The sequence below is a fragment of the Bombina bombina genome, unplaced genomic scaffold (assembly GCF_027579735.1).
Source record: "Bombina bombina isolate aBomBom1 unplaced genomic scaffold, aBomBom1.pri scaffold_523, whole genome shotgun sequence".
Lineage (NCBI taxonomy): Eukaryota > Metazoa > Chordata > Amphibia > Anura > Bombinatoridae > Bombina > Bombina bombina.
In genome coordinates, this window is record NW_026511860.1 from 142476 (window position 1) to 154732 (window position 12257).

At 41.7% G+C, this 12257-nt stretch overlaps 1 protein-coding gene across 1 annotated transcript in view; it reads right to left on the reverse strand.

Moving 5' to 3' along the window:
• LOC128643975 (protein sidekick-1) overlaps nt 1–12257 on the reverse strand; it is a gene marked incomplete in the record, with an annotated part of 285109 nt that overhangs the window by 130739 nt on the left and 142113 nt on the right. Inside the window, 1 exon segment of the mRNA XM_053696740.1 lies at nt 5107–5257. Within this exon segment, the coding sequence (XP_053552715.1) occupies nt 5107–5257 (151 nt within the window).

Consider the following 12257-nt stretch of genomic DNA (forward strand, 5'->3'; position numbering starts at 1 on the left):
GTTTTCTGCTCTATCTTTTGGGTTTCATGTCCCTTTAATACTATTTAAGCTGTATGTTTGCTTATGGGGGCGTACAACTGTAGGTCATGTGAGCTCAAATCCCCCACATGCTGGTGACATCACAGTATGTAACAGTACTGGCACAAGATCTGCACTGGGCACGTAAATAATTCAGGGCATCCGATCGGTTTGGGGGTGCTACAGTGATGAGACGACATAGCACCCTGACAATAATAATAACTATTTTGCACCTTTTTATGCTCCTGTTTGTTGCCTGGAAAATTAAAGGGACACTCAATCAAAATTAAACTGTCATTATTCAGATAGAGCCACCATTTTAAACAACTTTCCAATTTACTTCCATTAACTATGGCCTAGATTTAGAGTTCGGCGGTAAAAGGGCTGTTAACGCTCCGCGGGTTTTTTTCTGGCCGCACCATAAATTTAACTCTGGTATCGAGAGTTCAAACAAATGCTGCGTTAGGCTCCAAAAAAGGAGCGTAGAGCATTTTTACCGCCAATGCAACTCTCGATACCAGAGTTGCTTACGGACGCGGCCGGCCTCAAAAACGTGCTCGTGCACGATTCTCCCATAGGAAACAATGGGGCTGTTTGAGCTGAAAAAAAACCTAACACCTGGAAAAAAGCAGCGTTCAGCTCCTAAACGCAGACCCATTGTTTCCTATGGGGAAACACTTCCTACGTCTGCACCTAACACCCTAACATGTACCCCGAGTCTAAACACCCCTAACCTTACACTTATTAACTCCTAATCTGCCGCCCCCGCTATCGCTGACCCCTGCATTACACTTTTAACCCCTAATCTGCCGCTCCGTAAACCGCCGCCACCTACGTTATCCCTATGTACCCCTAATCTGCTGCCCTACATCGCCGACCCCTATGTTATATTTATTAACCCCTAATCTGCCCCCCACAACGTCGCCGACACCTGCCTACACTTATTAACCCCTAATCTGCCGAGCGGACCTGAGCGCTACTTTAATAAAGTTATTAACCCCTAATCCGCCTCACTAACCCTATCATAAATAGTATTAACCCCTAATCTGCCCTCCCTAACATCGCCGACACCTACCTTCAATTATTAACCCCTAATCTGCCGACCGGAGCTCACCGCTATTCTAATAAATGTATTAACCCCTAAAGCTAAGTCTAACCCTAACACTAACACCCCCTAAGTTAAATATAATTTTTATCTAACGAAATAAATTAACTCTTATTAAATAAATGATTCCTATTTAAAGCTAAATACTACCTGTAAAATAAATCCTAATATAGCTACAATATAAATTATAATTATATTATAGCTATTTAGGATTTATTTTACAGGTAAATTTGTTATAATTTTAACCAGGTACAATAGCTATTAAATAGTTAAGAACTATTTAATAGTTACCTAGTTAAAATAATAACAAATTTACCCTGTAAAATAAATCCTAACCTAAGATATAATTAAACCTAACACTACCCTATCAATAAAATAATTAAATAAACTACCTACAATTACCTACAATTAACCTAACAATACACTATCAATAAATTAATTAAACACAATTGCTACAAATAAATAAAATTAAATAAACTATCTAAAGTACAAAAAATAAAAAGAACTAAGTTACAGAAAATAATAAAATATTTACAAACATAAGAAAAATATTACAACAATTTTAAACTAATTACACCTACTCTAAGCCCCCCTAATAAAATAACAAAGCCCCCCAAAATAAAAAATTCCCTACCCTATTCTAAAATACAAATATTACAAGCTCTTTTACCTTACCAGCCCTGAACAGGGCCCTTTGCGGGGCATGCCCCAAGAATTTCAGCTCTTTTGCCTGTAAAAAAAAAACATACAATACCCCCCCCCCAACATTACAACCCACCACCCACATACCCCTAATCTAACCCAAACCCCCCTTAAATAAACCTAACACTACCCCCCTGATGATCTTCCTACCTTGTCTTCACCATGCCAGGTTCACCGATCCGTCCTGGCTCCAAGATCTTCATCCAACCCAAGCGGGGGCTAGACATCCACTGAAGAAGTCCAGAAGAGGGTCCAAAGTCTTCCTCCTATCCGGCAAGAAGAGGACATCCGGACCGGCAAACATCTTCTCCAAGCGGCATCTTCTATCTTCTTCCATCCGATGACGACCGGCTCCATCTTGAAGACCTCCAGCGCGGATCCATCCTCTTCTTCCGACGACTAGACGACGAATGACGGTTCCTTTAAGGGACGTCATCCAAGATGGCGTCCCTCGAATTCCGATTGGCTGATAGGATTCTATCAGCCAATCGGAATTAAGGTAGGAATTTTCTGATTGGCTGATGGAATCAGCCAATCAGAATATAGTTCAATCCGATTGGCTGATCCAATCAGCCAATCAGATTGAGCTCGCATTCTATTGGCTGATCGGAACAGCCAATAGAATGCGAGCTCAATCTGATTGGCTGATTGGATCAGCCAATCGGATTGAACTATATTCTGATTGGCTGATTCCATCAGCCAATCAGAAAATTCCTACCTTAATTCCGATTGGCTGATAGAATCCTATCAGCCAATCGGAATTCGAGGGACGCCATCTTAGATGACGTCCCTTAAAGGAACCGTCATTCGTCGTCTAGTCGTCGGAAGAAGAGGATGGATCCGCGCTGGAGGTCTTCAAGATGGAGCCGGTCGTCATCGGATGGAAGAAGATAGAAGATGCCCGCTTGGAGAAGATGTTTGCCGGTCCGGATGTCCTCTTCTTGCCGGATAGGAGGAAGACTTTGGACCCTCTTCTGGACTTCTTCAGTGGATGTCTAGCCCCCCGCTAGGGTTGGATGAAGATCTTGGAGCCAGGACGGATCGGTGAACCTGGCATGGTGAAGACAAGGTAGGAAGATCATCAGGGGGGTAGTGTTAGGTTTATTTAAGGGGGGTTTGGGTTAGATTAGGGGTATGTGGGTGGTGGGTTGTAATGTTGGGGGGGGGTATTGTATGTTTTTTTTTACAGGCAAAAGAGCTGAAATTCTTGGGGCATGCCCCGCAAAGGGCCCTGTTCAGGGCTGGTAAGGTAAAAGAGCTTGTAATATTTGTATTTTAGAATAGGGTAGGGAATTTTTTATTTTGGGGGGCTTTGTTATTTTATTAGGGGGCTTAGAGTAGGTGTAATTAGTTTAAAATTGTTGTAATATTTTTCTTATCTTTGTAAATATTTTATTATTTTCTGTAACTTAGTTCTTTTTTATTTTTTGTACTTTAGATAGTTTATTTAATTTTATTTATTTGTAGCAATTGTGTTTAATTAATTTATTGATAGTGTAGTGTTTAGGTTAATTGTAGGTAATTGTAGGTAGTTTATTTAATTATTTTATTGATAGGGTAGTGTTAGGTTTAATTATATCTTAGGTTAGGATTTATTTTACAGGTAAATTTGTTATTATTTTAACTAGGTAACTATTAAATAGTTCTTAACTATTTAATAGCTATTGTACCTGGTTAAAATAATTACAAAGTTGCCTGTAAAATAAATATTAATCCTAAAATAGCTATAATATAATTATAAATTATATTGTAGCTATATTAGGATTTATTTTACAGGTAAGTATTTAGCTTTAAATAGGAAATTATTTATTTAATAAGAGTTAATTTATTTCGTTAGATAAAAATTATATTTAACTTAGGGGGGTGTTAGTGTTAGGGTTAGACTTAGCTTTAGGGGTTAATACATTTATTAGAATAGCGGTGAGCTCCGATCGGAAGATTAGGGGTTAATAATTGAAGGTAGGTGTCGGCGATGTTAGGGAGGCAGATTAGGGGTTAATACTATTTATGATAGGGTTAGTGAGGCGGATTAGGGGTTAATAACTTTATTATAGTAGCGCTCAGGTCCGCTCGGCAGATTAGGGGGAATAAGTGTAGGTAGGTGTCGGCGACGTTGTGGGGGGCAGATTAGGGGTTAATAAATATAACATAGGGGTCGGCGATGTTAGGGGTAGCAGATTAGGGGTACATAGGAATAACGTAGGGTGGCGGGCGATTTGCGGTCGGAAGATTAGGGGTTAATTATTTTAAGTAGCTTGCGGCGACGTTGTGGGGGCAAGTTAGGGGTTAATAGATATAATACAGGGGTCGGCGGTGTTAGGGGCAGCAGATTAGGGGTACATAAGTATAACGTAGGTGGCGGTCGGGCAGATTAGGGGTTTAAATTTTTATTCGAGTGGCGGCAATGTGGGGGGACCCTCGGTTTAGGGGTACATAGGTAGTTTATGGGTGTTAGTGTACTTTAGGGTACAGTAGTTAAGAGCTTTATAAACCGGCGTTAGCCAGAAAGCTCTTAACTCCTGCTATTTTCAGGCGGCTGGAATCTTGTCGTTAGAGCTCTAACGCTCACTGCAGAAACGACTCTAAATACCGGCGTTAGGAAGATCCCATTGAAAAGATAGGCTACGCAAATGGCGTAGGGGGATCTGCGGTATGGAAAAGTCGCGGCTGTAAAGTGAGCGTTTAGACCCTTTAATCACTGACTCCTAAATACCAGCGGTAGCCCAAAACCAGCGTTAGGAGCCTCTAACGCTGGTTTTGACGGCTACCGCCGAACTCTAAATCTAGCCGTAAATGTGCACAGTCTTTTTATATTTAAACGTTTTCAGTCACCAGCTCCTACTGAGCATGTGCAAGAATAAGTGTGTATGCATTTGTGAATGGCTGATGGCTGTCACATGGTACGTGTATGCATTTGTGAATGGCTGATGGCTGTCACATGGTACGTGTATGCATTTGTGAATGGCTGATGGCTGTCACATGGTACGTGTATGCATTTGTGATTGGCTGATGGCTGTCACATGGTACAGGGGGAGTGGAAAAAGACATAACTTTTAAAATTGTCAGAAAAAAAATCTACTACTCATTTGAAGTTCAGACTAAGTGCTATTGCATTGTCTTGTTATCTTGCATTTGTTGATTATGCAAATCTACTGTGTTGACTGGTCCTCTAACAGAATTGTCATGGAGCCGTTTTCTCAGCCCCCTTACCCCCAGGCCGTACAAGATACTGCAGTATTCACTAGATAAGTGTAAGGTGTCTGAAGCTCACAACGTCTTACCACCCAACGAATCCACAGGGTGGTCTCACTGGCGGTGCGCACGGTCATGCTCCCGGGTGCCATATCAGGAGGCGCTTGCAACGTCTGGATCACGCGGGATGGTTGGCTGAAGGGGCTTTCACCAACTATATTCACTTGTTTAATCCGAAACCTGGAACATGAAATACTAATTAACACAGGATGGTAATGACATAATGCATGAGAGTTTGGCATGTGCCCACTGGGAGTAGATATGCTCTCTACTTCGTGCTGTCTCCTGAGGTCTCTTTCTAGGTGTCTCATCAGTGAGGGTCTCTTTTATATCCCCCTCTGGCTCTCTGTCTATCCCTGAAACTCTCTAGGTGTCTCTCACATTCTCAGACCGTGTGAGAGATATGAGAGTACAAAACATGGAAGGGAACTGCACTCCAAAACCGGATCAGGTACACATCCTGTGACTCAGTAACATCCAGCCCTGGGTGCTAAATAGCACTCCAAAAAAGCTGTGATGTCACCAGAGCCACAGGCAGTTAACCCCAGTCCGGAATGGGTGCAAGAAACAAGGGAGATTACAAATAAAAAGTAATACAACACATAGAAACACCCAGCACTCACCAGCTAGCTCACAGCTAAGATAAATCACAACTGGAAAGGTTAGTCACCGCATCTGGCCAAATGGGAAAGCTCAGGCACCACGTCAAGGTCCTTTCCATTGCCTGAGTCCCTAACACAGGCACACCATCATGTGAGCTCACAAAGCCAAACAAACTGAGAACAAAGAAGGGGTGCACAGGTGGCTGTAATCACCCATAGAAAATACAAAACATGGAAGGGAACTGCACTCCAAGACCGGATCAGGTACACATCCTGTGACTCAGTAACATCCAGCCCTGGGTGCTAAATATCACTCCAAAAAAGCTGTGATGTCACCAGAGCCACAGGCAGTTAACCACAGTCCGGAATGGGTGCAAGAAACAAGGGAGATTACAAATAAAAAGTAATACAACACATAGAAACACCCAGCACTCACCAGCTAGCTCACAGCTAAGATAAAATTACAACTGGAAAGGTTAGTCACCGCATCTGGCCAAATGGGAAAGCTCAGGCACCACGTCAAGGTCCTTTCCATTGCCTGAGTCCCTAACACAGGCACACCATCATGCGAGCTCACAAAGCCAAACAAAATGAGAGTGCAGTTCTCTTCCATGTTTTGTATTTTCTATGGGTGATTACAGCCACCTGTGCACCCCTTCTTTGTTCTCAGTTTGTTTGGCTTTGTGAGCTCGCATGATGGTGTGCCTGTGTTAGGGACTCAGGCAATGGAAAGGACCTTGACGTGGTGCCTGAGCTTTCCCATTTGGCCAGATGCGGTGACTAACCTTTCCAGTTGTGATTTTATCTTAGCTATGAGCTAGCTGGTGAGTGCTGGGTGTTTCTATGTGTTGTATTACTTTTTATTTGTAATCTCCCTTGTTTCTTGCACCCATTCCGGACTGGGGTTAACTGCCTGTGGCTCTGGTGACATCACAGCTTTTTTGGAGTGCTATTTAGCACCCAGGGCTGGATGTTACTGAGTCACAGGATGTGTACCTGATCCGGTCTTGGAGTGCAGTTCCCTTCCATGTTTTGTATTTTCTATGGGTGATTACAGCCACCTGTGCACCCCTTCTTTGTTCTCAGTTTGTTTGGCTGTGAGATGGCATGATGGTGTGCCTGTGTTAGGGACTCAGGCAATGGAAAGGACCTTGACATGGTGCCTGAGCTTTCCCATTTGGCCAGATGCGGTGACTAACCTTTCCAGTTGTGATTTTATCTTAGCTATGAGCTAGCTGGTGAGTGCTGGGTGTTTCTATGTGTTGTATTACTTTTTATTTGTAATCTCCCTTGTTTCTTGCACCCATTCCGGACTGGGGTTAACTGCCTGTGGCTCTGGTGACATCACAGCTTTTTTGGAGTGCTATTTAGCACCCAGGGCTGGATGTTACTGAGTCACAGGATGTGTACCTGATCCGGTCTGGAGTGCAGTTCCCTTCCATGTTTTGTATTTTCTATGGGTGATTACAGCCACCTGTGCACCCCTTCTTTGTTCTCAGTTTGTTTGGCTTTGAGAGCTCGCATGATGGTGTGCCTGTGTTAGGGACTCAGGCAATGGAAAGGACCTTGACGTGGTGCCTGAGCTTTCCCATTTGGCCAGATGCGGTGACTAACCTTTCCAGTTGTGATTTTATCTTAGCTGTGAGCTAGCTGGTGAGTGCTGGGTGTTTCTATGTGTTGTATTACTTTTTATTTGTAATCTCCCTTGTTTCTTGCACCCATTCCGGACTGGGGTTAACTGCCTGTGGCTCTGGTGACATCACAGCTTTTTTGGAGTGCTATTTAGCACCCAGGGCTGGATGTTACTGAGTCACAGGATGTGTACCTGATCCGGTCTTGGAGTGCAGTTCCCTTCCATGTTTTGTATTTTCTATGGGTGATTACAGCCACCTGTGCACCCCTTCTTTGTTCTCAGTTTGTTTGGCTTTGTGAGCTCACATGATGGTGTGCCTGTGTTAGGGACTCAGGCAATGGAAAGGACCTTGACGTGGTGCCTGAGCTTTCCCATTTGGCCAGATGCGGTGACTAACCTTTCCAGTTGTGATTTTATCTTAGCTGTGAGCTAGCTGGTGAGTGCTGGGTGTTTCTATGTGTTGTATTACTTTTTATTTGTAATCTCCCTTGTTTCTTGCACCCATTCCGGACTGGGGTTAACTGCCTGTGGCTCTGGTGACATCACAGCTTTTTTGGAGTGCTATTTAGCACCCAGGGCTGGATGTTACTGAGTCACAGGATGTGTACCTGATCCGGTCTTGGAGTGCAGTTCCCTTCCATGTTTTGTATTTTCTATGGGTGATTACAGCCACCTGTGCACCCCTTCTTTGTTCTCAGTTTGTTTGGCTTTGAGAGCTCGCATGATGGTGTGCCTGTGTTAGGGACTCAGGCAATGGAAAGGACCTTGACGTGGTGCCTGAGCTTTCCCATTTGGCCAGATGTGGTGACTAACCCTTTCCAGTTGTGATTTTATCTTAGCTGTGAGCTAGCTGGTGAGTGCTGGGTGTTTCTATGTGTTTTATTACTTTTTATTTGTAATCTCCCTTGTTTCTTGCACCCATTCCGGACTGAGGTTAACTGCCTGTGGCTCTGGTGACATCACAGCTTTTTTGGAGTGCTATTTAGCACCCAGGGCTGGATGTTACTGAGTCACAGGATGTGTACCTGATCCGGTCTTGGAGTGCAGTTCCCTTCCATGTTTTGTATTTTCTATGGGTGATTACAGCCACCTGTGCACCCCTTCTTTGTTCTCAGTTTGTTTGGCTTTGTGAGCTCGCATGATGGTGTGCCTGTGTTAGGGACTCAGGCAATGGAAAGGACCTTGACGTGGTGCCTGAGCTTTCCCATTTGGCCAGATGCGGTGACTAACCTTTCCAGTTGTGATTTTATCTTAGCTGTGAGCTAGCTGGTGAGTGCTGGGTGTTTCTATGAGAGATATGAGAGTGTCTGTCTGCTTCTCTTGCCATATCTCTAATAGCTTAATACCAAGTTTAATAAAAAAAATTCTGATTAAACTCACTCCCACCAAAAACATGCCAACACTGTCAACACCTTTTACAATTTGCTCTCAATTCAGTGAAGACCCTGATAGCTAGAAAGTGGAAAAACCCAACTGCCCCCTCGATATCAGAATGGATCTCCCACATGAACGATAACTTAATCCTTGAAGTGATGGATACTTTAAAGCCCAAAGACTTGAGATGTTTCTAGACATTAAATTCTATTGGGAGACAACTAAATATAACTACCTAATATAACTAACCTAAATAATGTGTGATAGTCTATCTAAAACACAATATTCCTGCACTTATGACCACACGTCTGCAAGAACTGCGGACACTAGAGACCTTCCTGAAGAACGGACATATGAGACCTTATAGATGAAGTACAAAGAGACATAAACCATATACCAGTTTGTTTGAAACCTTTGCTCGATTTTAAGAAAGCATTAATTAACATTAATTGGGACAAAGTATTCTCTAATAAAAATACAGAGGATAAATGGATAACATTTAAAACTTTGTTAAATAAATATACATCAACAAATACCATATGGTTATAAAAAAAAAAAAATCAAAGCCAATGTGGCTGAATAAAAATGTGTTAAGAGAAATTAGGAAAAAATGTAGGGCATTTAAATTATTCAAAGAAAATAGTACAGACTCAACATTCCATATTTATAAGAAATGTAACAAAGCATGCAAAAAAAAGCAATCAAATTAGCCAAAATTGAAAATGAAAAATTAATTGCAAAGGATTCTAAATCTTACCCTAAAAGGTTCTTTAAGTACATAAATAGCAAAAAATCTAAGAAAGACAATATAGGTACATTAAAATGCGTGGAGGGTAGCATGATTAATAGTGACAGGGAGAAGGCTAAAATACTAAACCAGTTTTTTTCTTCAGTATACACAAGAGAGGAACCATTGGATGATACTTTGGAACAAAATAGAACATGCCAGCCCATACCATTAACTGGGTTATGTATAGAGGATATCAGGAACAAATTGGATAATATTAAGGTAAATAAAACTCCAAGCCCAGATGAAATACACCCAAGGGTGTTAAGGGAACTTAGCACTGTTATAGACAAACCTTTACTCTTAATTTTTCAAGACTCATTATCCTCAGGCATGGTACCCCAGGATTGGCGTAAAGCTGATGTGGTGCCATTCTTCAAAAAGGGAAGTAGGGATGATCCAGGAAGCTATAGACCAGTTAGTCTGACATCAATAGTGGGGAAGATATTTGAAGGGATTATAAGGGATTATATTGATGAGCATATTCATGTAAACAAGATTATGAGTTCTAATGAGCATGGTTTTATGAGAAATAGATCATGTCAAACTAATTTAATTAGATTCTATGAGAAAGTAAGTAAAAATATAGATAAAGGGGAATCAGTTGATGTGATATACTTAGATTTTGCAAAGGCGTTTGATACAGTGCCACATGAGAGATTAATGCACAAAATTAAGGGACTGGGAATAGCTGAAAATGTTAGTTTGTGGATAAATAACTGGATAAAAAAAAGGGAGCAACGAGTAGTAGTAAATGGATCATACTCAGATTGGATAAAGGTAATCAGTGAAGTCCCCCAGGGATCAGTACTGGGCCCTATTCTTTTTAATATTTTTATAAATGACTTGGAGCAAGGATTAAATAGCGACATCTCTATTTTTGCAGATGATACTAAGTTAAGTAAGGTCATTAGGTCAGTGCAGGATGAACTTTCGTTACAAAGGGACCTGCAAAAATTAGAAGTATGGGCAGGTAAATGGAAAATGAGATTAAATACGGAAAAATGCAAGGTTCTACATTTTGGAAGTAAAAATAAGCAGGCAACGTATTATATAAATGGGACAAAACTTAGCCAAACACAGGAGGAAAGGGATTTGGGGGTAGTAATAGATAACAAGCTAAAGATGGGTGCACAATGCAGGGCAGCAGCTTCAAAGACTAATAAGATACTAGCATGTATTAAAAGAGGCATTGACTCAAGGGAGGAAAGCATAATTCTGTCACTATATAAAGCCCTGGTAAGACTTCACCTTGAGTATGGAGTGCAGTTCTGGGGACCAATCGCAAAAAAAGATATTGCAGAACTAGAAAAAGTTCAGAGAAGGTCCACAAAGCTAATAAGGGGACTGGAAAATTTAACCTATGAGGAGAGGCTAGCAAAACTGGGTCTGTTTTCTTTAGAAAAAAAGGCACTTAAGAGGTGACATGATTACTTTATATAAATATATTCAAGGCCCATATACAGAGATGGCAGAAGCTCTGTTTATTCCAAGAAAGTTGTTTGTGACCAGAGTTCACATTTAAGGTTGAAGGAAAGGAGATTTAATCTCCTGCAACGGAAACATTTTTTTCACTTTAAGAGCAATACAATTGTGAAACTCATTACCAAAGGAGGTAGTGAATGCCAATACCCTAGATACATTTAAAAATTGTTTTGATACATTTCTGTCTATAAACAAAATTCATGGATATGATTGCTAGTATTAAATGGGTCACCTTTTAGTGAGATTATTTAAGCTTAACTGGAGCTTTTTGTATATATTTTAGATTTGTATAGGTTGAACTCGATGGACTTCGGCCTTTTTTCAACCTCATCTACTATGTTACTATGTTACCTTATAGTAAAAGAAACTAGGAACAGACTTGCGAGTCTGAATCATGATCTCAATGACCGATTCAGAAAAATCATCATAAGCAGTCCATCTCCAAGCAGAAAGCTTCAGAGAAAAAGAAGTTGAATGAAAGAAAAGACCGTGAACTAGAAGGACCTTCCACAGGAACAACCACCAAGATGGAAAAAACACATCTCCGCTAGGTCTGAAAACAAGATCCTGCGACTATGCAGGAACCTATAACCATACTGATACTCACTCCCATTTGATACGAGCAAAGACTCGTAGAGGAGAGCCATCAGACTGAAATCCCAAGGAACCGCCAGGGAATTTAGAAGAGCAGCCTGCTAATCCCTGACCCTAGACATAACCTAGTAACCTGGTGTACTGTTATCACCAACTCCAGCACCCCCCATGTGAAAGTGAACCTGGAGAACACCTCAGAGAGAACCCACTCCCGAGATGAAAAAACTAACAGCTCAGGAAGTCCGCACCCAGTATACACTGAAATGTGAATAGTGGATAAACTAGAATGTGAGCGTCCTCCCACCTAAACAATCCACGCCAATCATGGCAAAGGAACTTCAGGGTCCTCCCATGTAGTTGGTGTAAACCACTGAGAAGAAATAGTAACCATAACAAAAAACGGATAGGACAACGAAGGCCAAGTCGTCAGAGCATTTTAGATTGCTCTTCACTCCAAGATGGTGATGTGTAGAGCAAACTGCTTCCAAGAACATAGTCACCAACCCAACAGGCTAGTGACCGTGACTATTACTCAGAAAGGTCTCAAAAATCAGATACTGCAGTAGCAGGCGGGATCGAACTCTCAAGCTCCTGCTTGTAAGCATGTAAGGCTACCCACTAGACCACAGAGGTACACCATTAAATCAGCTGCAGCTGGATTCAAACTCCCAACCCTCTGGTTGCAAGGAGGCTAAGCTATCTACC